The following is a 27,978-nucleotide window of genomic DNA, read 5'->3' on the forward strand; positions in this document are numbered from 1 at the left end:
TACACCAGTTCAACTTTGTTTTTTCACTTTACTACTTTCACTTTTGTTTTAAGCTTAAGACTGTTTTGAAACAAAACATTAAACGCAAAAGATAATATTGTCACACTTTAGAGTCCATGGAATGAGATTACTTTTTAGACTGAAGTAAAATTTGAGAATGTATTTGGTGGAGATGAATAGCATTTAGAAATCCTCCATGACTATCCATTATTTATAACCCAGTACAAATGTCATGACAACTGACTTCCTATGCAGAATACAAAATTTCAATTTCTGGGCTAAATTAGTTGTTTTAAAGGCTCCCTGCTCATCTGAAGGACTCTAAAGCATCTATTCATTTGCCTTACACAGAAGGAATTATATTTTATTTGACTATATCTCCATCGCTTGGTTTACTTCATGTATACAACAAATATTAAGTGAGTTAACAATTTAATTACTCTTGGAGAAAACTATGGTCACAAATTCCAGTCTGATAGGTAAGTTATATTAATATTTTATTTTGTAAAAATGAATACAATAAGCTGCTAGTGACCTCGAATAATTTTTATGTAGTAGCAGAAACTGCCCATTAAATAGAGTATTTGCTAATATCTACAGTAAATGCTCAGATGCAACTAAATTTTGCATATTCTTGTTTCGGATTCAAAAGTTGCATTGCTTATTTCAATTGTTATTAGCATAAAAGCAATTTCCCTGGAAAAATCTTTTTAAATTAAAAAAAATTCTGAGGATTAAAGAGATAATTTCATTTAAAAAATCATACTAACAGCATTCATTTTTTTAAAAGAAATGCCTATACCTACACTGAAATAGCAGAATGATGGACTTATAATTGTTTTCGAAGGACTATACTATTGTAATTATATCAAGGAAGTCAGTGAGGGAAGGGGAAAACTCTGAGCCTATGGAACTGTATCATAAAATAAATAAATTAAAAATAAAAAAGAGAAGTGCCTGAATTACAGGATGCTTCAAATATTTTTCTAATCATTATGACCTAAAATGTTGCCTACTTTTACTGCTTATCTTTAGAAAATCTAGAATAATTTTTAACTCAATGCCCATATTGTTGAGATTCTATTTAAAGGCACTTGACAGACACAGCTCAATTGTTAAGATTTAAAAGTTACCAAATAATTTTATCAACTAAAAGCCTACGAAAGGCATTTGACATTTTCATTCCAGATATATATTATGTTAACATGGAAAGAATTCTTACCATAAGTTGGAGTGCTTTCTCGTCTTCCTTGACTGCTCGATCTCCCTTTTTCATATTCATAGCAGTACAAGACAGCATCTTCTTCAACAATGTTAAATCTTTTTCGATATTCCTGATCCAGAAATGAATTTGGTGACTCAGATCCTTTATGCACTGGCTTGCCCACCATATGTCCTCTGAGATCTTCACAAGGAAGGTTTCCTTTTTCATCCCTAAAGCGAGGTTAGAGTAAGGAGAAGGATGTAGGAGAGTGTTAGCATGGTGAAAGAACACAAGGTCTAAAATACTAACATACCTTTCATACATTATATCTCCTGTTGCTTTCAAACTTTCCTTGAGGTTTACAGGACAGTTTTGAATTATTCCTAATTTACAAAAAAATAAAACGAAAAACCATTGAGGTTCAGAGAAGTTAAATGAATTCCTTCAATATCACATAGTTATTAAAACATCTGGAAACTCTCACATACAGTAATAGTTCATTGGGCTCAAAATTAGTGGTATTTTGATAGCAATGTTCCATTTAGAACTCACTAAATTGAAACTCATTTTGTGAAACATTTTACTGATTAGTTCTGAAATTTTATACAAAAATGCTTTTGTTCTAGAATATCACTAGAAACATAAATACATTGTTGTATCCTTGTACATTATTAATTATATTTCTTTCTAGTTCTTAATTCTTTCCAATTCCCCTAAATAACATTATGAATCTGTGCTATAAAATCATAAAAAATATGCTAAGAGCTAAGAACTGAAATGTTAAGTTTATAGAACAAACTGAATCATAACAAGACAACAGACCAAGTCCGGTGACATCTTATAAATGTTGATGAGTTTAAAAAAGCAATATCAATTCTATTATGTAAGTCTTATCCAGAAAAAAAAAACCCTGTATTTTTCAATTTGTGCGCAGATGTTTAAATCAGGTTTGTTCAAATTTAGAAAAACTGTATTACTAGTAATTGAAATCTATTGAAAAGATTATAGTGGAATGCTAAGCTTGTAACTGTGAATGGAAGGAATATGCCATTTTAGTAAATGGGGATGAGATAGGGAAGAAGGGGGTATGAAGAAGAGTCCCTAGAGTCCTAAATCTGTATCATAAAATCTACTCATTTTATATAAAAATACATTAAAATATGTACCAAAGAGTAAATACCCTTACCAAAACTCACTGGATCAACAAGTTGTCTTATCTACTTAACCTACCACAAACTGATGTTGCCATTCGCATTGTCATTATCTAAGATTAAAAAAAAAAAATCTATCTCAAAATACAACAACATAGCTATACAGCAAGCCACTTGAAAACTTTTCCCCGACAAATTGTCTGCTTCAAGCAACATCAGAAGTACTTTAGCTGTATTAATTTACTGGTCTATAATTACAGAGACCCACTTTGTGGTTGGAAAATGGAGGGGGTGGTATTTCTTCCTCTATATGATATGAAGCAGCAGCCTTCTATCAAGAAGGTAGATTACACATGTCTGCATAGAATGAATTTTACGACACTGAATTCAAAAAGGACAAAATAAAAACTAGCTTTCAAGTAGAATGAGTTGATAAACGTACTGTGTATGTAAGTGTGTGTATGTGCATTATGTACACATCACAAGCCCTTGAAGAACTCAGCGTATTGATTCATCCTGTTGATTTATCTTTAAACTTTTATTAATGTTACAACTTTATACAGTTATATAATAATTTCTGTTCCTCTGTCTAGAAGAGGTAAGGAAACAGGTTAAAATAGTGTTGCTTTGATGGATTTTCTTTATATTTACTGGTACACATTAGAGTTGATAAATTAGTGCCTAAATTTTAGTTCTTCAAAGAGCTACAAATTCTTAATTTTCATTATAGAAACAGAAATTTGGTTAGGTAGAAAAATATTATAATAATGAAACTCTATTGAGTTATAAAACAATACCAACAGTTTCACTCATTTCACAATGAGTGTTTTCTCTTTCAGAGAAAAAGATATGCTTGCAATCCTTTAACTTATTTTCTTTCCTGGAACACATGTGCTCCAGGGTTAGTAAATAACATTTTCCTGTAAATCATTTTTCTTATACCTATAGTTAATTGTTAAAATAACGTGATATATGAAGTTGACTATATTATTACCTGTTGACAATGCAGTATTTTCAGAGCATTCTGCCACTTGAAAAAACATTATAATTAGCTTGAAAACTTGTCCTACTAACTTGAAGACCCCATTTTCTAATATGCGAAATCTTTTCCAGTAGTGTAAATTAAACACATAAATCATATATGTTCACAGACCAAGATATCCATTCTGTTTTTAATGACAGGGAAAAATAATAAATGTGCAGAAGAGTTCAATTACGCTAACCACATTCATTTTCATGATGCTTAATTGAAAAGAGTAGTAAATTTGTATCTTAAACAGACTGATAACTGCAACAAGTTTTATCATTGTAACTTCAAGTCACACGAGATAATCCAGATAATTAACACAAGCTATGGTAGAAAGGGGTTGTAACGCAAGAACTGTTCTGATTTTTATCTTGAACAACTGTGTGTCTCACCCCCAATTTGACCCAAAATTCATTTAGAATATTGTGTTAAATTAGACATTAAGAAAACCAATTAAGAATCAGATAAAGAAAGGTGGGCTGTGAATTAATGGAAATGTTAGGCAATACTGACAGGTACTGCACTGTTGACATTTCAAGCTCTTGCATTCTGATACAGTTTTAAATAGCATGTTCCAGCTTTTCACTGACTTCAATATGCTGCCTCAATAAAATTTTCACTATACCTGACACATAGAACTGGTTCAATCTATTCTTCTGTCTTTGTAAGCATATTTTAAATACTCTTTGTGTAGCAGACACTTATTTTATAAAGTAACTCCCTATACAAGAGAAGAAAGCACGTTAAAAAAATTGGAGATTTCACAAAAATGATCTTTTGATGTCTATTTGTATAGGTAGTCTTCTTACTCACAGATGTAGTTCTCAAATAATCATTGACAATGAAATAAAGGTAGTTCCAATTCAAATAAAAACAAAATATAAAGCAGTTGTTTGCTATTTGGAACACACATGCTTTCAATGCTACTTATGCAAGAGTATCCAGCGTTTCTAACATTGACTACCTGTATTGAAATTCAATTTGCATTCAGTAGGATATTGGCTGAATCTGTATGTCTGGTTGCAAACTGAATATAAGGCTGTAAATCATATGTTAGATTGATTAAATTCCAGGTTAGCAAGTTACACTGTCCTGTAAACCATTTTGTTATAGCTATATTTAGTTGCTAAAAATAACATTGATACATGAAATTGACTATTATTTTGTTTCCTGATGACATTGTATTTTCAGAAGTGTTTTAATTTATAAATATCTTTAATTATTGATTTTTAGTTACTATAGAATCAATTTAAAAGCTAAATCAAATTTCTTGTGAGTAGTTTTAATTATCTTCATTTGGTGCAGGTCCTTTTTTATAATGTTAGTACTCCAGAGGGCTGAACAATAAATTGTTTTTGGAAAGAATGCAGCATAGTGCACAGCTGTATCCTGCCACACACAGAATGATTTCCAAATAAAACTCTGCAAATGAAATGGAGGTATAGTCTCAAGAGAGCTAAAAAACAGATTTTAAGATAATTCATTTGTTTTGTAAGCTTTATTTCCTAAAAGAAATATTAATGCAGTAATAAAGTAGAAACTCTAGGTACAGAAATATTGAGAAAAAAAAATCAGTGTCTTCATTATCATTACAAAAAAACTTGTCCATGATCTTCATTTAAGAAATCACAAGTCATCTATCAATTTTGCTTTTCTTAAAAAATGACATTTTTCAAAATAACCAAGATTTCTTGGAATTTCTAAGCTAAACAGCCCCACTTAGTATTTAATTACTCAAATGATTGCAACTGCTATCTAATATTTGTTTCTAGTATATATTAGAAAAAAGATAATATATAGTATTTACTAAAAATTGTTATTATTAACTAAAATGCAATGTCTATAATTGGAATGAATTACCAAATTCTTAGCTGGGAAAATATTCAACGTGAATGCTGAGAACAGACTTCACAATACATAGTTGCTCAGTTAATTTTTAGCTAAAAGCCATCTAGAACATGACGGTTAGTTTTATACCTGGGAATGTACGGTTCTGCAGGAGGAGGGGGAATGTAGAGATCTTGGAGGGCAGAACTGTCTCTTTTGGTGGGTGTACTTATGGTGCTGGAAGGCGTGGCAACGCTGCTTGTGGGACTTCTAGGTATAAGAGGCTGGTTAAAATGAAAAAGAAAATACATACGCACACAAACAACACAAACAACAACAACAATGACATATAGTTATCATTTTAAAATAGTCTATTTCTGAAATTTTTTTCAGAAATATCTTGAACTTGGCTGAAATCAGGAAGTGATGTTATTGCATATGAATATTGCTTGAATGTCTTAAATATTACAGGCTTGCATTTAGTTTGCAACTCACCTTTTTCTATGGACTAAGCAACTAAGAGCTGTTTTAAGGTAAGAAAATACTGCAGCATGTTTCACAAGGAGAAGATTCATCTTACAGTTAGAAATTTATTTAAACTGAATTAACTTTGTTAGAATCCTATCTTTGAAAGGAAGAAAATAAAAAGTAACCCTGAAAGAATTAGCTAATGTTTGAGCAGACTACTTCAGATCTCCCCCCAAAAGACAACCCATACTCCTAGGGTAGCAGATTCTCAGAAAAGGTTACAAAAATGGATTATGAAAGGTTAGTACAAGAGAGCATTTTCTAGGAAAATGTATTTTTCTTGGCAATAGAAACACAATTAACTCTCTTCTCAAAGTCATTTTACGGTATAGCTTTACAGTATGGTGATTCATGTGAAACAACCATTTTACCTTGCATAGGCACATACATATTTCTTTGTCATTTAAAATAATCTTAATCACTTATCTATATATTTAAGTACTGAATAGGAGGGTATTTTTCAAAGGTAGTGTGTGTGTATATATATATATATACATACACAAATATATGCATGTATATATGTATATACACACACACTAAATTCAGCAGTACATCAGGACGTATTAACATAAGAGCATACCCAATTCTAAGCTTCACAATATTTGGGAGTAATCTCATGGCTTAAGAAAATATCCTAAAATGAAACTGAAGTTTACAAAATGTTTATGCTCATCTTACAGAACTTACTAATTAGCTATAAATACAATGAATATATAAAAGAAATTCAATGCAATCCCAACACAAAAATAGTGACCATAAAATCAACTGTAGCCTTACATGACAAGATGCTGTCATTTTAACCAGTAGGAAAATACTTTGAGCATACCTATATAGATGCTTAGTTTTATTATTTTAACATGCAATGCCAGAGACACAAATAGTATATTATAACTATTTTATACTGGAACAATACTTTTGTACAGATAAACATTGTTTTTTTCAAAAATCCACACATAGGTACAATGGAAAGTACATTGTAGGTCACTGTGGTAGCCTATACAGTTTACGACTTATTTCATGATTTTGACCTTCCTTGTTAAACACAGCTCACCTTAATAGCTTGAAATCACACATCCTGCCAAAATGACGGTTAAGTTTTAATCTATGTGAAATAGAAATTAAAGAAAGAGAGAGAGAAGGGAAAACGGAATGATAATGTATTTTGGGATCTTACAATATCCACCTCACACGATATAAAAAAGCCAGAAGTTTAACATAATATTTGAAGATGTTGAGTAAAAGCTTTTCTGCTTATGCTAATTTTAGACTACTGTCCAGTAAAATTATTTCTGTCTTTTGGAAGAAAAACTCTTAGCAATGGGAAAATCAAAATCAGAGATCATGCAAGTAATCAGGGGTCAACCTGCACTAATGAATGCCATTAAGTCCAAGGAAAGAAACAATTACATTCTTTCCTATGATGTTTTGTGCCTCTACCACAGATCTTTGAAAGACAGACTCAAATATGTTCATATAGACATATATATGCATATACTTGTATATACTCTGATGTGACTGCTTATAACAGATTTCCTGTCAGGACATCTTGGCTTTAAATACAGTTGATAGTAAGCCTGAGTTAAATTTCATCACACTAGAAATGAAAAATACGAGGTTTACAACACAGCATAGTATTTTGTAATCTTTTATAATAGATGCAGTATGAAAAGAAACACTAATATTTGCATTCTTTTTAATGCCTTAAGGCTCTTTCACTTTAAAATTACCTAATATTACAAGCAAATTTAAAGTCAAGTTCTAAAAAAGCAAACTTTTCCAAAACAATCTTAACTTTCTTATCTTTCCTCTTTTAAGGTGATGCTTTCTCTTTATGGACTTCTCTCTCACACTTTTAGTACCTACACAACTAAAGATATTTTTTTCTTGTTTAGTACCCACCCCAACTTGACCACCAGCCATTCATAAAAAAGGAAGAAGCAAAAAAGTGGTGGTTAGGGGTTGTAAGTGTATTTTAAATATGTTTGAAGTATGAGGTAAGGACCAAGACAATATTTCTTTTTTCTGCTTCTATCACCAAGATTGCATTCCTCGGTGTATATGTTGTACCCTTTTCCATTGAAAAAATTTATTATGCACGTCCTCTTTCTTCATATTGACATTTCCCTAGGTTTGTACCACCAGCAAGAAGAAATTAATGTAATCAGTTAGTATGCTTAGATGAATCAGAACACACTTAGAGGAAATAAGTTTAAATTGGTTTGATTGTGCCAAGCATGTTCCATCTGCTGAAATGGCCAAAAAAGGTGCTTTTCATTTTAAAGAAAAAGGAATTACTCCATTCTGTTGTGTAATCCAAATAGCTAGTTATTTTTCTCATAGGTAAATCATGGAAAATTTTCAGTTTATCATGGGTAACTGGTTTATCAGTATGCCTTGTGCAAATTTCATAGTATATATTAAACATATTCAGTGCATAAAATATAAATATATTTCAGTCTACTAACTGTAATATTGTAAAATAATGCAAGATAAAAAATAAATATTCTTCTGAAAAACGAAATTTAAAAATCTTGGAAATTAAATAATGGAAAATATGATGAAATAGAAACTTCATGAGAACATGAAAATAAGCACTTAAAAAGGAATGTTTTTAGCTTCTGACAAGAATTGAAATATAAAATTAAACAACTGAAAGAGGGCAAAAATTAAGGAAGATTAGAAAGACAGGTAAAAACTGGACTAAGTCAATCACACAATAAATGATGAAATTATCAGTGAGAAATTCCTAGTGGTAATTATCTAAGAATACACCTATCTCCAATAACTACTTACATGTGTGAAGATATACAAAAGTAACAAATTTTTACATGACAAGCTTCCTTTGGCTAAAAATGTAGTTTTCTCAGAATTTGAGTTAACTTTTAACAGGTATATTCTGTAGTTTGAAATATCTGAGAGTATAATAATGCAGTTATAGCTGCTTCAACTGTGGGTGAATTTATGTTTAATCATTTGCTCATAAAGCAGTATATGAACATAGTTATCATTATACTATAATGAATTACCAACTTAAGAATAGAGTAGTAATAAAAGAAAACATTCTTTCACTATTTTTTATATTTTGATCTTATATTAAGATGTAAGGGCAGACACTTAGGCATTTTCAACACCTATGGATAAGGCAGATCAAAAACGAGTATTACTTTAGGACTGTATTTTATCAATCAAGGAAGCATGAAAGAGTGAAACTTGATTCATCATGATATAAATTCAGGAACCTAATGGGTTCCATCCATGAAAGACCTTGTCATAACATATTTTTAAATAGTCCTTGTGATATAAATTTCTCCTTTCACATATTCAGTGAGACTACAATAGGGAAGACACATTTGTCTATAGGTTGTCACCCTTAATGAACAACTCTAAGATTTTTGGGGACACTGGCATGAATCTCCGAAGATGTCAAAATCCTAAATAAAATAGGCATCTCTTGAAATTTCCACTCATAACCTTATATCAATAAATGATAAGTTACTACTCCCCAGAGCACTCAGAAATCAAGATAAAAGTTACATGCTCTTGTCAGTATAAATTAAATACTTAAAACTACAAGCTAAAATACGAAGTGCACAAATCTTCTAAGTAGTAGATGATGGCTTTAGCAGTAATATCCTACTCAGCTTAAAGATCATTTTAAGAAAGCTATTGTAAAATAAAATTTTTAGCTTTGTAAGGAATCACTGAAATCTCACTTTAAACTTTCAGATGATTAACGATGCTTTTGTGTGCCCCAAATTCTAACATAGAATAATGTCTATGAGCATAGTTTAGAAACATATTCTTTATGGAGTGTTTACACAAAACTATACATCCTAACATCTCTTAGCAAGACTGTCTTAATTTAGTTGTCTCTGTCTAGTGAATGATCCCATTTTTACGCTATAAAAAAACTGAATTAAACCAGTGATGATAAGACAGCCAAACATTAAAACAGAGCAGTATGTGTTACATAGGTCAGCTCTAAAATTCCCTTATACTAAGATCACACAGTTTGCTTTGCTTTCCAAGGGGTAAATATTCACTGAATACAAATGATTACATTAAACATAAAACCTGTCCGTTATTATACATATATTCATGAAAATAAATACACCCTCAAATGGATCACAATGCCCTATTATTCTAGCACAAAACATTCACACAAGTCCTTCCTGGGTTCAAACATATTTTTATGATTCATAGCACTAGTACCAGAAATTTTCATTTACATTAACAACTCTCTTCTAAATCATTTTTAAAAGTTTTCCAGAGATTTTATCCTAGACTTTGGAATATAAGTAATTTCACACAAACTCCTGTGTCTTAATCATGTAAAGCACGCTATTTGAAGATTGCTTAGCATAAATTTCTCCAGGCAAGCTTTTTGAAATTAGGTTACAGGAAAGGGAAAATTATATGCATTCACAATTCTTCCCCTCTCAGTTGTTTAATAGCTTAAAAAAAAGACTCTAGTTATAAGTACAAAAAGTTTGATATGTATATAATTTGTCTTTTCTTGTAAGACCAACCAGAAAACATTCTTTTCCTGACCATAAATTTGACCAGGAAATCACATCTCCCTCAGGTAAAAATTGTAGATGTATACGTGCAGTTACACAGTATATAACTAATATAGACTCAATTACACTACAAAATGGCGTTTTCCACAAAGCATTAAATTTCGCACGTTACTGAGGCTAACATTAATTTTAAATCCTATGGGCATAAGTAAACTACAACGTTAAAACTGGGCTTCCATTGTTTCAAACTACAGTAAACATAATTTGAGTGACATTAAGAAAGAATGGATACTGTTTGCATTATGGGTGACTATTTGTAGTCAATGTTAACATTTTGAAAATGTTGGGCTCAAAAATCAGCATTACTGAGATCCTTTCATTGTTTTGCTTAAACATTTGAGTGAAAATTCAATGTGACAACTGCTTATAGCTATCTTCTAATTTGAGCATATAAACGTAAGAGTTGCTTTTTAAGTCAGAATTACACTTTCAGTTAAAGCTTTATTTTCCTTCCCATTGTCCTGCCTAGTATTGTTTTTTTGTCTCTTTCAAAATGTTTTGATTTATCAAAACTCTGAAACATAAAAACTTCATCACTATTTTTTTTTCAATTTGGCAGTCTGTAACTTGAATATGAAAGTAAATTGCATTGTTACTCCTATGTTGATTTTTTCCAGAATGACTTTAACCAGTCATATTCTGTATATACTTGAAATGTAACACAATCAGTGTTAAGTTGTTCTACAAATTGGTAGACAAAATTGTGTGCTTTGACTCTATTTCTTTTTCTGCTCAGTTATTCACATGACCTGTAGAACTGGTATCAAAACAATGCTGCACTATAAAATTAAATGGAAAAGTACAAGATCACAGAATCACATAGGTAATTAAGAAATCTATGGAAAATGTCAATATATCTAAATCAGTATGTTGAACTTAAGTATTAATTTTAGTGCTTCTTATATGTATTCTAAAAAACCCACAAATCTGGTATCTTGATGTTTTTAAAGTTACTAATTCTTAGTGATGATCTTAAAGAACACTCTGACAATGTCCAACATTCGTGGCAATGTCTCATATACCTCTCCTAAGAAGAAAACGCCAATACTCATGCATGCTCATAGCTTATGTGTCCTGAAAATCCAAATACCTAAAAAATATCTCGAGGTTTAGTCACAGTTCTCTAAGATTTTCTCATTGAATTAGAAACTTGACCATAAGCAATCACCATGTTTAACACATTCCAGAAAAATAGCAGGGGGCACTACTGACATGTTTTGAAAAACAGCTTTCACAAAGTGAGGAATCCCCGGTTTGCTTTCTTAGAATATAAGATGCTTTCTCAGATAAGACTTCTCTACTATTTACACACGGGTAAAAATGACAACAGATTTTAATTTTCCAGATATAATGACACCTGCTTATCATATTTGGCTATAGATCCTTAAGTTCCTCAATTCTGTCACAAAATGTCTGAGATCAGGGATTTATCGAAAGAGGTGCCAAATTTCATGAAATGTACTAATGGAATTTCTCTGAGCATGAAGTTAAATTGTATGCTTTTGTTTATTTTACTAGAATTTCATCAGTGCATTTCAAATAGCAATGAAAATCAAAATTCATAGCAAAACTTCCACTTTAATTAAAATATGGTATTCTTTAGCAATCTCCCACTTTAGGGTAGATGAGGTTATATTTTGTTTATACAAATAAAATTAGTCCCTTATTACTTTAAAAATTACTAATATTCATCTTTTAACAAAGTTTTTCTTCTAAAAGAATCATATATTAGTATATACTTGGATAACACAAAAGTTTGATACATTTTGTCTGAAAATGCTAGTAGGTATATAAGAAAATGACAAATTAGACACACTGAGTTAAGGAAATGCCAGAGTCCTTTCATTTCCTCTGTTTTAAGTAATTTAGTAGATTGCTGGTACATCCTCTGAAAAAGAAATAATCTAATGTCCAATAATTCAAGTTTGAAAGTTGAAGTTTAATATTTTTAGGTGAGTGACTTGACATTTTGGCTCTAAAGCATTTGTGCAACATACCAGAAGCAAGAATACACTAATGGCACTTCTGTCTTGACAGAGGATTTCTGCTACATTAGCATAAGTATTTCACTTCTAATGTTGTTTCCAAGGCGCAAAGGAAGAATATGACCTCATATGAAGTCAAGAAGAATCCACATATGCCTTCAAGGCCTTGTCATTTTACCATTTCTTTAACCTTGCCTCTGTGGAGGCAACCTACTTTCAGTCTCCAGATTCTGGTACCTTCAGGCTTTGTCCATCTTTACTACACAAGATTTCAGATGTTTTCCATTATGCTTCTCAATGTCTTTGTATTTTACCACAGCCTTAAATCAAGGAAGAACTCTTTCCTGGGTGTTTGGGTTAGTGGTTAAGGCACCTGTAACTCGGATCAAATGGATGCTAGCTCCTATTCCAACTTCCTAAGTTCCTCGCTCCGGGCTTTGGTTGGTTCAGCCTTGCTTTTATAGGCACTGGGGAGTGAACCAGTGTGCTCATGTTCTATCCCACTTTCTTTCGCCTCTTAGCTAATTAAAAATTTTTACAAAACGAATTAACTTCATAACAGCACAATTTTATGTCTTCAAAATAGGTTTGTTGGTAGTGGTGACAGTGGTGGCAGTGGTGGTAGAGGTATATGTCAGAGAAAGCACTCATTGCTGTCACTTCTAAGACCTTGCTTAGCACTACAAGGAAGTATATAACTGACACTAGCATACTTCCCTGCTCTGTCAAAAAGCCAACCACCAAAGTAACTTTTTGAAGTTAGAAGCAGGTTTTTGCTTGTTGAGTAGTATGGTTTATCTATGAATGGCTGACCTTTTCCAAAACATTTCAGGTAAAAAAATTAGAGTTAAGATAAGAAATTTGGAAAATCTTAGCAAATATATGTACCCATGTACATACATGCATTCTCTATTTACATATACACATGTACTTCTCTAAATGCTGCTTTTTTCACATTTAGGTATTCTTAAAAAGGAACTTTAAATAATATTAATTATTTTACTTGAAAGGCCGGTTTACACAGAGAAAGAATGGGAGATAGAGAGATCTTCTATCCTATACATCACTCCCTAAATTTCTTAAATGTCCACAATGGCAGGAAATGGGCCAGTCTGAAGCCAGGAGCCTGGAGCTTCCTCCTGTCTCCCCCATAGGTAAAGGGGCCCAAAGACTTGGACCATCCTCTGCTGCCTTATCAGGAACACCAGTAGGGAGTCGGATTGGATAGGAGCAGCAAGGATTTGAACCATTGCCCATATAGGATGCCCATACTGAAGGTGAAGGCTTAACCTACAATACCATAGTGCCAACTCCAACAAAAGGGAAAGTTTTAAGTACATACAGTACAGCTATATAACAATGGGAAACAAATATAATTAGAAATGACTTGGCACATTTCTTGCTATTTTGGAATTGATCTGGAAACAAACAGTGTCATGAAAATTCTATTATAACAACAGGGTAAGAAATGATGTTATATAATTTGAAAATTAATTTGTATAGCTTTGAGTATATATACCAAATGTATGTGGAACAAAAAAAGTTAGTCTTTCAATTATTTTGGTATTTTACATAAAAAATTCTTGCCTGATATTGTCATTATTTTAATTTCTCACTTCATTTATGCTTGTGGAAAAGGATCTAACAGGAGAACAAACTGTCAATTTGTTTACTACAGATAATCCTCTAACAGAATGCATGAATCACAAGGAACTAGGGTCTTTTGGCGTTCAAAATGAAATATGAGGGACCAGAGAAGAGCTGGTAACTTGTGTATGCATATACTGAGAAGAAAACACAATAGTTGAAAGTGTGAGCCTCTTCTTCAGGGTTCCTTCCCACTTCCTCAGACTTTAAAGAAGAATCTTTGGGAAAGACACATGAACAGGAAACTCCAGAAGAGAACAACAAAACAACTTACATTGCACTGATAAAAAAAAAAATGATGTGATGGGATCGTTTGATCTGCTCATCTATGACTTAGCTAATGAGGTAAACACTGTTGTGAACTTTAATTAGCATCAGATACCCTTGATAATAAACATACACTGCAAATCAAAAGCATTTGGACATATTAATACATTTTGACAAAGATTCATAGTAAAATTCTAAATAACTTAATGTCAGAACATTTTATGTTTTTACTTGGCAAGTATGATGTCAACTTTGAGGCCAATAAGTAGTGAAGTTTTAAAAAATAAAAAATCATAACAACCTATAAGGCCACTCATATGTAACAGAAAATTTACTTATCAGGAAAAAAATATGAGTGTTGAAAAGTATCAATAAAGAGCAAAATAACAATTTACATCATTGGCGACAGTGTGCTTTTTTTTAATGTGAACAATGGGCAGTATTCTAGTTCAGTGGGTACTGAAACTTTTTTTAAACATTAGACTTCTAAAATAATAGTCTCCTATCGCAGAAGTGCAGAGTTGTTAAGAATAAAAATTTCTACATTGATTAGAGATTATATGGCTGAAATGAAGGAAATGTGTTACTTTATTGCCTTTCATGAACCCAAATTGCATTTTCATAACTTTTTTGATAATTCAAAATGAGCATAATTTATCAATATCACAGTTATCTTTTAGAGTGATGTTTCACACTGAAGAAAATTACAAAAATTCTAATGTGATAATTTCCCTATTTTGCCACCCTACAAGGTGCAAAAGAGAAAAATAATCAGGAGGATTGTACCAAGTACATCTTAATTAATCCAAAATTTCATTTTTCTTCTGTTTATGAGTTATTATTAGTATCTTATGAGCTGATTTAAAAGAATTTTATCAATTATCTAGCTTTCAGAGTGTGAAAACAACTTAAAAAATAGAGTACAATACAAAAATGAAACTTCCTAATTTCGATTCTAATCACATTTTGCCATAAATTAAATTGTGAATTTTTGGATTATGCATTAAACTGTTATAAATTAAGGCAAAGTTCTTTATAATTTGGGTTTTAGTTGCTCTTTGAGACTTCATCATAATTAAGCCTATTAGGATAAGCTGTGAAGAGATCATTTTACAAACAAATTTTCAAAAGCATACAAGATTAATCCATATGCTGCTGAGATGAGGCACAATAAAGCATTATTGAGATAATCTATGGCTAAAATGATGGTGTATGACTTATGATTAAGCTTCATTACCTGCAGAGCAAGGGGCTTCCATCTCATATTTTTCAGTAAAGCTGGTGCTGAGGTAAGCATGCTCTGAGGTCGCTTTTTCAAAGTTAAGATAACACCACTCGGGTCCTCTCGTAGTGCATTCACCAAATTTTTCAACTGCCACCCCACCTGGTAACCAGCAAAATCATTACAATAAAATTGAGGTACAGTATTCAAAGATTTAATGTTTTCCCCCTTTAAAAAGATTAGTTTTTTTTAAATTACATACTTGGTGTACCATCCTACCTATGTTTAGGACATATATACTTAAGAAAGAAATTCTAACTTATCAATTAATCATGTTATTGCATTAGAGTCCACATCACTACGAGACAAAATATTGGACATTTACCATCCTATTAATGGAAAAGTTTATAATGTAAGGAAATTATGTCACCGTTAATGTGGCTAAGCTGCTATGTCCACACCTAAGCTCTTGTTCACAAGCAGTTTAAAAATTCACATGCCTGAAGACAAGGAATTGGCAATGTCTTGAGTTTACAAACTACAGCACACACCTTCTCCTCACCACCTTTTAAAGATACATGTTACAAATGTCTCTCAATTGGATTGCTATTATACTGCGGATAGGAGTACTGACACGTCAAAGCAATACTCTGATGAATGGACAATAGCGTCAATATAAATCTTTCACCCTACTATAAACATAGAATAAAAAAATGAAAAGGTAATGCTACTCCAATGCAGCAGCTATTGGAGATGTGTTTTAATAATCCTATAACTTCAAATATGCTATCCTAAATTTAACGAAGTCATTCTACATATTATCTCAAAACAAACTGTAACCTAAACAAAAGTACTTCATAAATGTCTTTAAACCTGCCCCAACTCTTAGCCATATAAAATTACTTCACCTATCATTCTTTTACAATTCTGAACAGTGACCTATTTCTCTTAGTTGGCTTTTAAAACAAAGTGGTAATGCTATTTTAAGTAATTGATATTCTAGACCTATGCTTTGAAGAAACACATTAAAATACCTATAGCTTCAAGTTTTGAAAAAATACATTTCACATTTCAGAGCAAGATGAATCTGTCATTCCAATTCCAGTGATTTATAATTTTCCCAGGATTTGACATATAAATATATTGGACCAAACTTATCCTGGATGGTAAGGAGGAGTTATCCAATAGCCTGAGTGATTTAGCTTCTTCCTATGCACTCAAGTGAAGCAGAGTGTGTGCCTTTTGCCTGACAGTTGTCATATGAGCACTTCCATTAACAGAAGCACCTGCTCCCAGACACTATGAAGGAGAGGTCATCTGAAATCCAGTCACCATGAAGACTCCGGTGTATTTAATTAACACTGATTTGAATTATAACCCCCAAGATAGGTGAATTACGTGATGGCAAAGATAAAAAGTTAGGACAAACAAGGAACAAGACATTATAAAGCGCAAAACTTCAGAGATCTCAGATATGAATCAAACTGCTCATTATGAGACATGGGTAACATGAATAAGAGACTGAGAGTTCAAATATCACATGGCCCATAGAAATGGAACTAGTCTAATGCCTCACAGTATGTGTATAAGGAGAATTCTGTGCACCCAAAGGTATGCTACACTGATTCCGATTCCCGATATCTAAGTAATATCCCTATACCCATTTTTTTTAATTAGCAAAAGTTACAGCAAAGTGAATTCTAATTTCTGTTTTCATTTTACTTGCCAAAAACCTACGAAAGATGATTTTTAGTTATATGTTTGGAGGGGGAAAAACATACTGCTTATCTAAAGAATATGCAAGCAAGTTGATAGTAACCATTTTAATATTTAATTAACTGTTAATTATACTAAAGCAGTCCACATAGACACTATTTTCTTTTCGTCGGTTCTCATTAACGATTTACACACATATTTGCAACCATTAATTTCTTTGCATGTTATTCTATGATGTGATCACTGCGATTAGCTGATGATTTTTAAAGCTAGATGGTGTTCTCCTGTGAAATGTTAAGTGCAATTTGATTCATCCTATTCCTTCATACTTTTTCAGTAAACAATTCCAAAACTTAGATTTTTTTCCCATGAGAAATTAGAACACATTTTATAATAAAGTTAATTCAGGTAGTTATTAAATTTAGAGGTAGACGTGATTTAATGACAGAAAATCTGGGGTATATAATGTTACTACTTTTTAATCAGCCTTTTCACTATCACTATCATTTGCATAGCATAAGAATGTTTTAAAGAAAAATAACCCAAGAACCATACTAGTATATGCTTTGGCTTTCAATTCTATTTCTACTACCACCAAAATGGACAGAAACAAAAATATTACTTTGCAATATGTATGTCACAGTACTGTTTAAAAAATAAAAAATTGTATAATGTAGAAATATACATTAAGGCATATGAAAATTGTTTTATGGGAAAAGGCAAGTTCCAAAACAGCAAATAGTAAACATTATTCATTATGATTGCAAAAAGAATAAGGACTATAATAAATATTTCCTATTTCATACTTGTATTTCTTGAACTTTTGGTGAAAAACATTGGTTACTTTTATAAACAAAAAACTGCATTTACCATGAATAATATTCCAATTAGAAAATATTAATTACCTAAATCATGAATTACCTAATCAGCATTATTATGGATGGGAAATTTCCACAAAAAGTACAGAACCATAAAGGCAACACTATTCTAAACATTAAAATGTGGTGATAAGAAAATAAAATCTCCTGTGCATTACATTTTTAGATCAGCACAAATTTAACATTTATTACCCAGGTGTGCTGAGTAAGTCAAGGCTTAGAGTATCTGCTGATTTTTAATACTACGAATGATTTCAGCAGCTACATCACTTAAGCATTAAGTCAATTTCACACAAAGATGATTGAATTGGACTAAAGTCAGCTGAGTAATTTAAAGCCTATGTGGACTAATTTTCTCAAATAATGTAGGGAGATTTTTAGCATCCTAATACTTTAATGCACATAAAGTTACCAGTTCACATGCCATCCTTATTTGAAGTGCTTTTGTCCTTTGCCCTTCCTCACTATCATAAAAGATAATTTCATAATTGCTTTCTATTTTTATACTACATGGAATTCTTAGCAATTACTCCAATTTACTGAGTCATATAGATTCTATTCTACAGAAAATGTCATATGGTCCTAGGGCTCCAGAAAGTTATTGATGATTCTGGTTCCCGGCACATAGTTTCAGGCACATAATGATATGGTGAATTCTTGAAATTAATTCATTTCCTTCATTTGCACTATACTACTTATGATTGAGGGATTATAGAAGAACATAACAAATAGCATGATGAAAAGAAGCAAATACACACACTTTAAACTCCCTCATTAGTACTTAAATGTAGACAAAATAAGACAAATACAATGGATAAACTAGTTTTAAGTGTTTTTCAAGAGACGCTTTCTGTTTTGTAAGTTTCTAGCTATAGTTTTAAAATATTATACGTAATAGAACTGATTCAGAAACCATGCCAAGATGCAAGCATATTATGAAAACTGATTATATTTATTGTAAAAAGAAGGAAGAGGGGTCCTACCGGTTAATAATAAAAGAGTACAAGCAGATACTATGGGAAATAATTAACTGAGATACAAAATTTAAAGAGACAGTTATGAATAAACATGAAGAAATATTCTAATAATGAAGACATCCAAACTGACTAGTGAAAGACCTCACCATCAAGAGATATTATAGTAAAAAAAAAAAAGAGATATTATAGTAATAAAAAAAGATATTATAATATTCTTGTATAGATCAAATGGTTGGATAACTCCCAGCGTCACAATATATCCCAACCATAACATATCAGGTGGATAGGAGTATTCAGATGATGGCAACAGATTAGCTTGAGCAATGTAGGTGGCACACCTACTGCCTACTTGTCTTGCATCTTCTCTTTTTCCTCTTGCAGTAAGTGCAGGTGTATCCTGTAGATTAACTGTAAAAATCTTTCTAATATTGCATGCTGTGTTTTCTTCAAAATCCTTCACTATCAACTACCTGCACATAATACCCAAATATTTCTAAATATAATTGTTTCTTATTAAGAGCTATAGTCATTTATTTCTAAATATTTAGTTCATCCTTGCAAAGAACCACATAAATATCAAGTACTAACACTTCACTGGGCTATATTTTTCATATCTCGGTGATAATCTGTTATTTATATTTTTACTTTTAAAAATTTCAGTAAGATAAATTATTAACTCATTTTATGTGTGGAGAAAATGCAAAGAAAAAGACTGTCTTCTGGGCCAAGATACAAATACAGTAAGTGACAAATCCAGAATGTACATTGAAGTCTGTTCAATTGTAGAGTATAGCATCTCTCCTTGACTATCCACTAATAGCTCAAATGAATGCAGTATTTAAATGCCAAATTCATTATCTCTTTGGTTTCATTCACCAAGGAAGTTTCCCATAATTCTCTCAAACTGGAGAGGTTGGATTCAAGCAACATTCTTTCCCAATTTTTAATCCAAGTATATGCCCAAAAGAATAGATCATAACAAATCATACCAACTAATGCCTTATAATGCTTTTGATCCGGCTTGGGTACCTACTTGTTATACTTTACTGCCTTAATGTTTCTACTTGGAGTCTTCTGTAGCTCCAAAATATTGCTCCATTGCAAAAGATTTCTCTCTTTAAAACTTTTGAATAGCTTACCAAAAGGCCCAGCTAAATAACTTAACCTTAAATAGGTATTCCCTCAATACCACCACAGGTTTGTATCTCATTTTAATGTGTTCCTCAAACTTTACCATATGTTAAAATCACCTGGAAAGCTAGTTTAAAAATGGATTGCTAGTATTAACTCTTTACATTTTTGATCCAGTAAGTCTGGGACAGGCTTGAGAATTATTTTTTCAACACACGTTTCCACATGATGTTAATGCTACCCAATGCTACACTTTGAGAACTAATGTAATTCCTGATGAACTCCTTGAAGACAGTCTGGAACATTTTAGGATTTTGAGTGGATTATCAACAGTTGTATAGTGAACATATATTCCCTTCATTCACTGATTTTTTCAGTTACCCTTTTTTTTCTTTGCAAAAGCAATCTTCCCCCTTGTAATTTTTTTACTCTCACATCCAGTATCTTACAGATCTACAAAAGCTCATCTTCCATGAAATATCTATCACAATTCTTCCTCTCAGAGCAGAATATCTTTCTCATGTGATCCTTACAAAATAACATAGGAACATTTTGTGCACTGTTAAACATTTTTCCTCACTTTTTGTCTGGATATATTCAAGAATCAATAAAGTGCTTTACAAATGATAGACACTTATTTTCACAAATGAGATGGTATGGTAAAATAATAATGTAAATAATTTAGAAGTGTTTTGAAACTCCAGAGGTAGATTTGAATGTAAAATCAAGAGGTAGTACTAAAGTTTTCTCTAAACGTAATGTTTAAAATTAGTGTAAAATACATTAAATGACTTCCCACCAAATATATATGTACATATCTATACACATATATATGCTAATAAGGCTATAGTAAACTTTTTTACTCTCAATTAGCAAATAAACTACATTCGTATTAATATCCAAAGCCAGCATTTTTGTCTTAGACACACCAGACCGAAAGACACAGAGGTATAATTATATCAAGTGTATATAATTTGTATTGTCCTAGAAAGTGTATATAATTTGTATTGTCCTACTTTATCATACACATTATATACAGACTGTTAATGTTTCTTTTCAGAAAGATATTTTATGGTAGTTGTAAATATCTGAGTTTCTCTTCCTCAATAGTTTATTTCATTTATGTTATGTTCTTGAACACTTTAAAAACCAACATATGCATCTTACACAAAATGTCTTATATGCTATGGATATACGTTTCTTGCTCATTGTCCAAGGTAGCAGAAATCAGTTTCTTCAAACAATGACAATTACATCACTGATCTATTTACAATTCCAGATAGGTACATTAGAATATATTTTGTACTTAAGATTGACAGGATTAAAATTTCTCAGTAAGGACATTAAAATATACCAAGTGTCAAAGTCCAGAGATTTTGCTTTGTTGTAGATGGGGCTTTGTAACTGTTGTTGATGGGGTTGAAAATGACAGTGGTGTTTCTAGGGCAAAGGCAACATAAGTGGGTGAGTTGTGAATAACTGGTTGCCTGCATTAGGTACACAACAGGGTTTGGGGTTGGTGTTGAAGAGATGAGATGCTTCCTTTTCTTTGGGTACATAAAGAATTGTCTCTAAGCCCCTTAGAATTTGTCCCCTCTCCTCAAAAAAAAAAAAAAAACAAAAACAAAAAACTTTTCCCAGCCTATTTGTTTTCCAATCAACAGCTGATGAATTACTTGGCCAACAGTGAAAAGATAATTTCTACTTTATGGTTCCAAGTAGCTAAAGACACAAATATGCTTAAATATTCTTATGAATTTAAGCCTGTCAACCCAGACTTTATTTACCTTCTCCATGTTGTGTTTGCAGTTACAAGAGAGCATTTTTATATCCACAATCAGGAAAACAGGATACTTCATAAAATACATTCAAAGTTCTTACCCTTCACAAGACAACAGACTCCTTACCACCATTTTCACTTATTCCTGTGTATATCATAGTCTTATTAATAGGTTGTAATGTATAAACAATATCTTGACATTAATAAAATTTCAGAAACTCAAGTGTGCTTATGTGAATATCTAATAACATGAATCATGCCATATCATGTGTCCTCATGCTGTTTTTAAAAACATGAAAGAGACATGATTCAAAACCCAACTAATATATATCTAATATGACTAATGATAGTTTCTGCAACATTTTTTTTGGGCTGAGATGCTTAATATAATCTGTTTTTATTACAAAGAAGTTATCAAAATATCTAACAAACATTTTATGCCAATTACTACTTTTTGTCTTCAGCAAAACAAGGTACGTGGCAAAAAATATTAGGCACTTTAGAAGAAAGGGATTTTGTCAATGTCTTTCAAACATCCCTGAATTACAAAATTCTGAGTTTCAATCTTCAAGATTCACCTTCAATTACGTTTTCTATATAAACTATTAACAAAATGCCATTATATTAAAGATTAATATATATTCCTTCACCGAATAAAAATGACCAATTATTTCTGCTCAGAAAAGCTCAAGGGAATGTACCCAGTTAAGGGATTCTACTCAAGTAAGTGATTTTATGTAATACTGCAGTTTAGTATAAACAAGTAATTCAGAAATGTCCTTCTCAAAATTTATCAGTTTTTAATTAAATCTTAGTATTGATATTCTTCAAACCAGATTAGGAAAGGTAGTCTTCAAAAAAATAATAAAGTAACATTTGAAAAGGAATATGAGAATTATATGTTTTGCATTAGTGAAAACATCTCCACAATGCTTTTTTTTTTTTTAATTAAGTTACCCATTCGCCTCACAATCTCAAAATTTGAGGTCTTTATAAAAGGCTACCTTTCCAACTTTATAAGGCAATTATTTAGTGAAACTGGGGTACAGCAAGGCAATCGGTGTTATTTTAAATGCATGTTTCCAAGAATTTAACTGGAAAATCTGACTTTGGTGAGCTGTTCTCAATGCGAATTTACACAATTTATTTTTCATACTTAACATTTTCATGTGAATTTCACATAGTTGTGTATGTATACACACATCCACACACCCACACACATTTTTCTCCTTGGAATCTCTCTCCCCACAATCCAGATATTCTCAGGGCTAAATCACAATTGCTTCAGTGACTCCTGAAGAAGGACGGGGAGGAAGGAAATAGTAAGAATATTTTTTTCCTTTAAGGTTTATGAAGCATTCAAAGCTTTCACCAAATTCGATGACTTTCCATACCCTACCACTTGCAATGTCTGCTGTAACCTAACTACTCTTATTAATGGTATGCTTTGTATCACTGCTGTCTCTGCTTCTATGATGATTGCACAGTTTTAGGTATTAGCCAGCATCTTAAATATACAGCTCTCTCCATCCTCTCATTTCAACATGGTATTTAGTAACGGTGCAGTGTCTGAAGCCCAAAGGTTTATACTGGAAGCTTCATGGTTTTCATTCATTCATTGTATAAAAAAAAAAACCTAAAAGTCGGTTTTCCTTTTATTTTAACATCAATCATGATGTCCTTCGACTTCTTCAAAATATAAAATTGACTAGGTCTGAAAATCTCTAGTACAGGCAGTGTTGGGAGAGAGAGAGGGACAGAGAGAAAGGGGGAGAGGGAAATGGACAAGAATTGCGGAGAAGAGAGATTCAGATGCAGGAGGGGAGGGAGGAAAAAGACAATCATATGACAATAAAAAGCAAAACTGTGAAGTGAACCTCTAATTATATCATAGAAGAACAGAAACATATTTTAAAGAAACAATAACAGATTTTAACTAACTTATAATAAAGATGTTTGTACAGGTTAAATTTCAAGAGAAATTTATAACTGCAGATATTTGGAAATCATTAAATTTCAAATATTCCTTCTTGTATTTTGTTTCTGTTCTTACAAAGACATTGACAGTACAAGTATTTTAAAACAGAAAGAATAAACTAAAAGCATCACCACATAAAAATCTAAAGCTCCTACTACAAAGCAATTCTGAGAAAATATTTATATTTGTAAAAACTGATGTTTAACTTAGGAACTCAAATGGTAAAACAAAAAGCAGATCACAGTACTCAAAAATTAACGTGCTTAGAAATGTACAATTTGCTATGAATAACCATTTACTTGTAGGCATTAAACAAAAATATCCTCATTTGAAAACATTAGTAAATATTGCAATATGCATCTATATTTATTAAAACATAGAACCAAGGCTTATGTATGTATGCATGCATGTCTGTATGTACATAAATATATCCAAACAGAATTCTAAATATTTACTCATGTTTTTCATGTAAGAATTTCCATAATGGCTATGAATACTCTTACTGAAGAAGTTATCTTTAGCAAAAATTTTACCAAAATTTCAGCAATTTAAGACAAAAAGCTAACTCAACGTAAGGTTCAAATGGGGCCAGAGCAGATTCAATATGCCATCTGACCCAAATAAAAACAAATCTTTTAAATATCCAGTAGTAGAGTAATAAAATGTAGTTGGGATGGTGTGAAAGGAAATATAACAGTAATGAGTGTTGATATTACTTACAGTGTAAGCTACCATGCTGACCAGAATATTACTATCGTGGATAAAACCTGTACTGCAATCCTAGGGCTAAATAATCTAAAAAATTTAAGATTAATATTACTATTTCCTGAATTTCCGATTATACATTGCTCTCTAATAACTGGTTATCAGGCTGTTTAATGTTATCTGCTAATTGCTCAGGAGTACTACTGATAGTAAATAGATTAGGCAATTGTTATTGACAGACTGTTCCTTTTTTGGTGAGAATATGTAAAAGGACTGAGGTAATAAATACTGATACGCAAATCGCATGAGTAAGTTATACTTAAGACACATACTTATTAAGTTAACATGCCAGAATATGATAAGGATTTCAGGTAAGAGATACATTTTAAACACACAAAATAACCACTTACAGGAAGACTTTTTAAAAACCCGTCATCTAAAATAACTAGATTATATCTACTGTGTATTGACACTGACTGATACTTGTTAATAATAACAAGAAATTAGAGTAACAATTTTAAAAATTACTATTTTCCTCATGAAGCTAGTAAGAATGTCACAAATAAGGAAGGAATAAATCAGTATGTAAAAATCTGTAAAGAAGATAATTTGGTTAATAGGAAATTACCCATTACTGAGGCTTCCTATGACTTATCTGCTTTATGTTCAGACTTAAGAAAATAAATTTTAGTTTGATAACAGAAAAATAAAGAAATACAACATTATGTGACACAGAAATGTTTTTTTCTAGGCAAAACATGAAATACAATTTGTGTCAACATGTGGCACTTGAACCAGTTTCTACAAATTCCCAGCAAAGCCACAAATTAAAATTCAAAGTTCAAAGTAAAATAAGAAGGCTATGAGCTTCTCATAAACTATCTGCTACATAGGTAGAGTCTGAGATAAAATATTACTGAGTAACTTAAATCTATGATGCATTGTTTCCATTTTATAAAAACTTCTTCGTAATTCTCCCCATCCAAAATGGTTTAATCCATTTGATCTGCTTACAATACCAAGTTTTAAAAATTTAACATAGTTAATTTAGTCTATTTATCAGAAACACAAGGGAATATGTTAAACACAATGCTAATATAATTAACCTCTGAATTCCAGCAGCACTGGGTACTTACAGAACTAGGAATTGGTGTACCTCAGAACTAGCGCCATCTAAGGTCCTAGTTTTTAACCTTTTGGCAGAAGGAATTACAAGACGCATATATATATATTTTTTTCATTTGAATAAGGATAGCAGAATAGGAATAAAGATTCAAACAAGGTGAAGAATGGAGGAGAAATAGTCAAGAGAGAAGAGATGAGAATGGCAAAGGAAAGAAGAAAATTGTATTAGGAGGAAAACTAAAAACAAAAGTAACAACTTAGCAAATTAAAAATGAGCCAGAGAGAAGCATATCTGTTATTAAGACAATATCATGGTATTGATTCCATTCAAGGAATCATTCTTCTCTCCTGATATCCAGGAAAGCAGTTGTACAATGAGAAAAGAAGGCAAGAACTTCAAAAGGTGACACCACTTTTCATCCATTCTGTTCATCTTGGCTTCCCCTTTAAACAATACTCTCCTGTTGTTCTCAGGTTGAAGGAGTAAGAAGGTGAAGATAGAATCAGAAATGAGAGAGCAGAGCTAGAACAAGAGAAAATAATGGAGACATATACATGAAGTTTGAATGAAGTTTCCATTTGACTCAAGAGTCCTTCAGCAGGTTCCCTTCCTCCCACCCTCTCTGCTATCAGAAGTCTTGCTCAACGTTTACCATTTTTGTGGCAACAAAAACCACTAGCTTATGTTCTCTGTCATCCATTTCTTACATTCAGTGCTTCATATCCCCTGATTTCTTACTACAATCTATCTTCTTCATGAGCACCCCTATTTAATTATTTTCAATTCCAGTATCCTTTATAGTGACATCTACTGAACAATTTCTTGCCACAATGTAAGTCATCAGGTTTCAGAAGATCTTTCAAAATAACAGTATTTTTTAATATTTATACAAAATAAAAATTTTCCCAATGTGATTATCAACCATCATGTATGCTATTCATTGCAATGATATCTCTAAATATATATAATATACATATATAATAGTATATATTATATACATACATAATAATATATGCATGTTATATACTATATAGTATATATGTATATATGATATATATTATATACAATATACATATGCAGTATATATGTGTATATTATATACAGTATATATACACTGTATATATTATCTGTCATATATATTATAATATATATGCATATATGTATTATACATAAGATTAAGATTCTTAATATTAAGATTCTATCCATACTATATATAGTATATATCCATATAGTATGGATAGAATCTTAAGGACACTTACCCACCCAAAATAGTTATTAACATTAAATTTAATATATTAATTAGGAATGTGCTAAAATATTTTTAATAATTGTAAAGTCTCTATAGCTAAAAAACAAGTTAAAAGTGAATATTGAAGGCAGGGTTGCTGGTTCAAACTATGCTGAAGTATCTCCCAGAGATAAGGACGTAGTGGCAGATGAAGTGGCAAAAACCATGGGAGATTCCAGCAGCCTTGGATCTTCACTGGTGGGGAAGACATGCAATAGCACTCAGTCTGCTTTGCTTGCTTGTTCCTGATTTTTTTCTTCTTCCTACCTGGCAGCCATAGTTTTTCCGCCACAGAGGTATGCTGATTTGAAAAGCTTAAAAGCCACTTATAACAAAGAATATAGCAACATGAAAAAAGACATAAAATTTTCAGTTTCATTTCACACAATATATGTTAAAAAATAACATAAACATCTAATTGGACATCTTGAAGGTACACCAGGCTAGCAATTTGACAAAAAAAAGTATTTGAACTCATCTGTGAAACACTGAGCTTTTTTGGACTCTAAGGGAAAATTTTCAAATTGTTTTTTGAAGACCAATTATGTTTTATATTATATATTACTAGCTATAATATCAGGAAGTTTTTAAAATTACAGAAAAATTACTGAATGAGTTAGTATCAAGCTATACAGATTTAACAATGGGCTCTTCACTATTCTAAATTGGTATTGAAAAAAATTACAAATATTTCACCATACTGGTAGATTAATGGATTGGAGAATTAATATTGATATTTATTATCTCACATTTTAATCAAGTTTACTATTTTATTAAAATCAGCCCTTAATATACACAGTAATGAATGTAAAAACAGAAGGAATATTTGCAGACATTAAATTATTTTTCTATCTGTGAATCCTCTCACAGCAACAAAGCCTCAATAACTTTCAGTTCATCATAACTCTATATTGTCTACTAAGAAGTTAAAAGCATTATAAAGACAACAAGAAAAATAAAG

At 31.5% G+C, this 27,978-nt stretch overlaps 1 protein-coding gene across 6 annotated transcripts in view; it reads right to left on the minus strand.

Annotated features, from left to right (window-relative positions):
- Positions 1-27,978, minus strand: part of CNKSR2 (connector enhancer of kinase suppressor of Ras 2) — a 250,800-nt gene that overhangs the window by 100,107 nt on the left and 122,715 nt on the right. For 4 of the 6 annotated variants that reach the window (XM_058658814.1, XM_058658813.1, XM_058658817.1 and 1 more), the window contains exons 9-11: positions 15,454-15,600; positions 5,360-5,493; positions 1,223-1,434 (exon numbers count right to left, since the gene is read on the minus strand). In XM_058658814.1, coding sequence (XP_058514797.1) covers positions 1,223-1,434; positions 5,360-5,493; positions 15,454-15,600 — 493 coding nt within the window. The remainder of the gene's footprint in view (positions 1-1,222; positions 1,435-5,359; positions 5,494-15,453; positions 15,601-27,978) is intronic. The other 2 variants (XM_058658816.1, XM_058658815.1) reach the window with 1 other exon arrangement.

This window comes from Ochotona princeps, chromosome X, assembly GCF_030435755.1.
Source record: "Ochotona princeps isolate mOchPri1 chromosome X, mOchPri1.hap1, whole genome shotgun sequence".
NCBI classification, from domain to species: Eukaryota; Metazoa; Chordata; class Mammalia; order Lagomorpha; family Ochotonidae; genus Ochotona; species Ochotona princeps.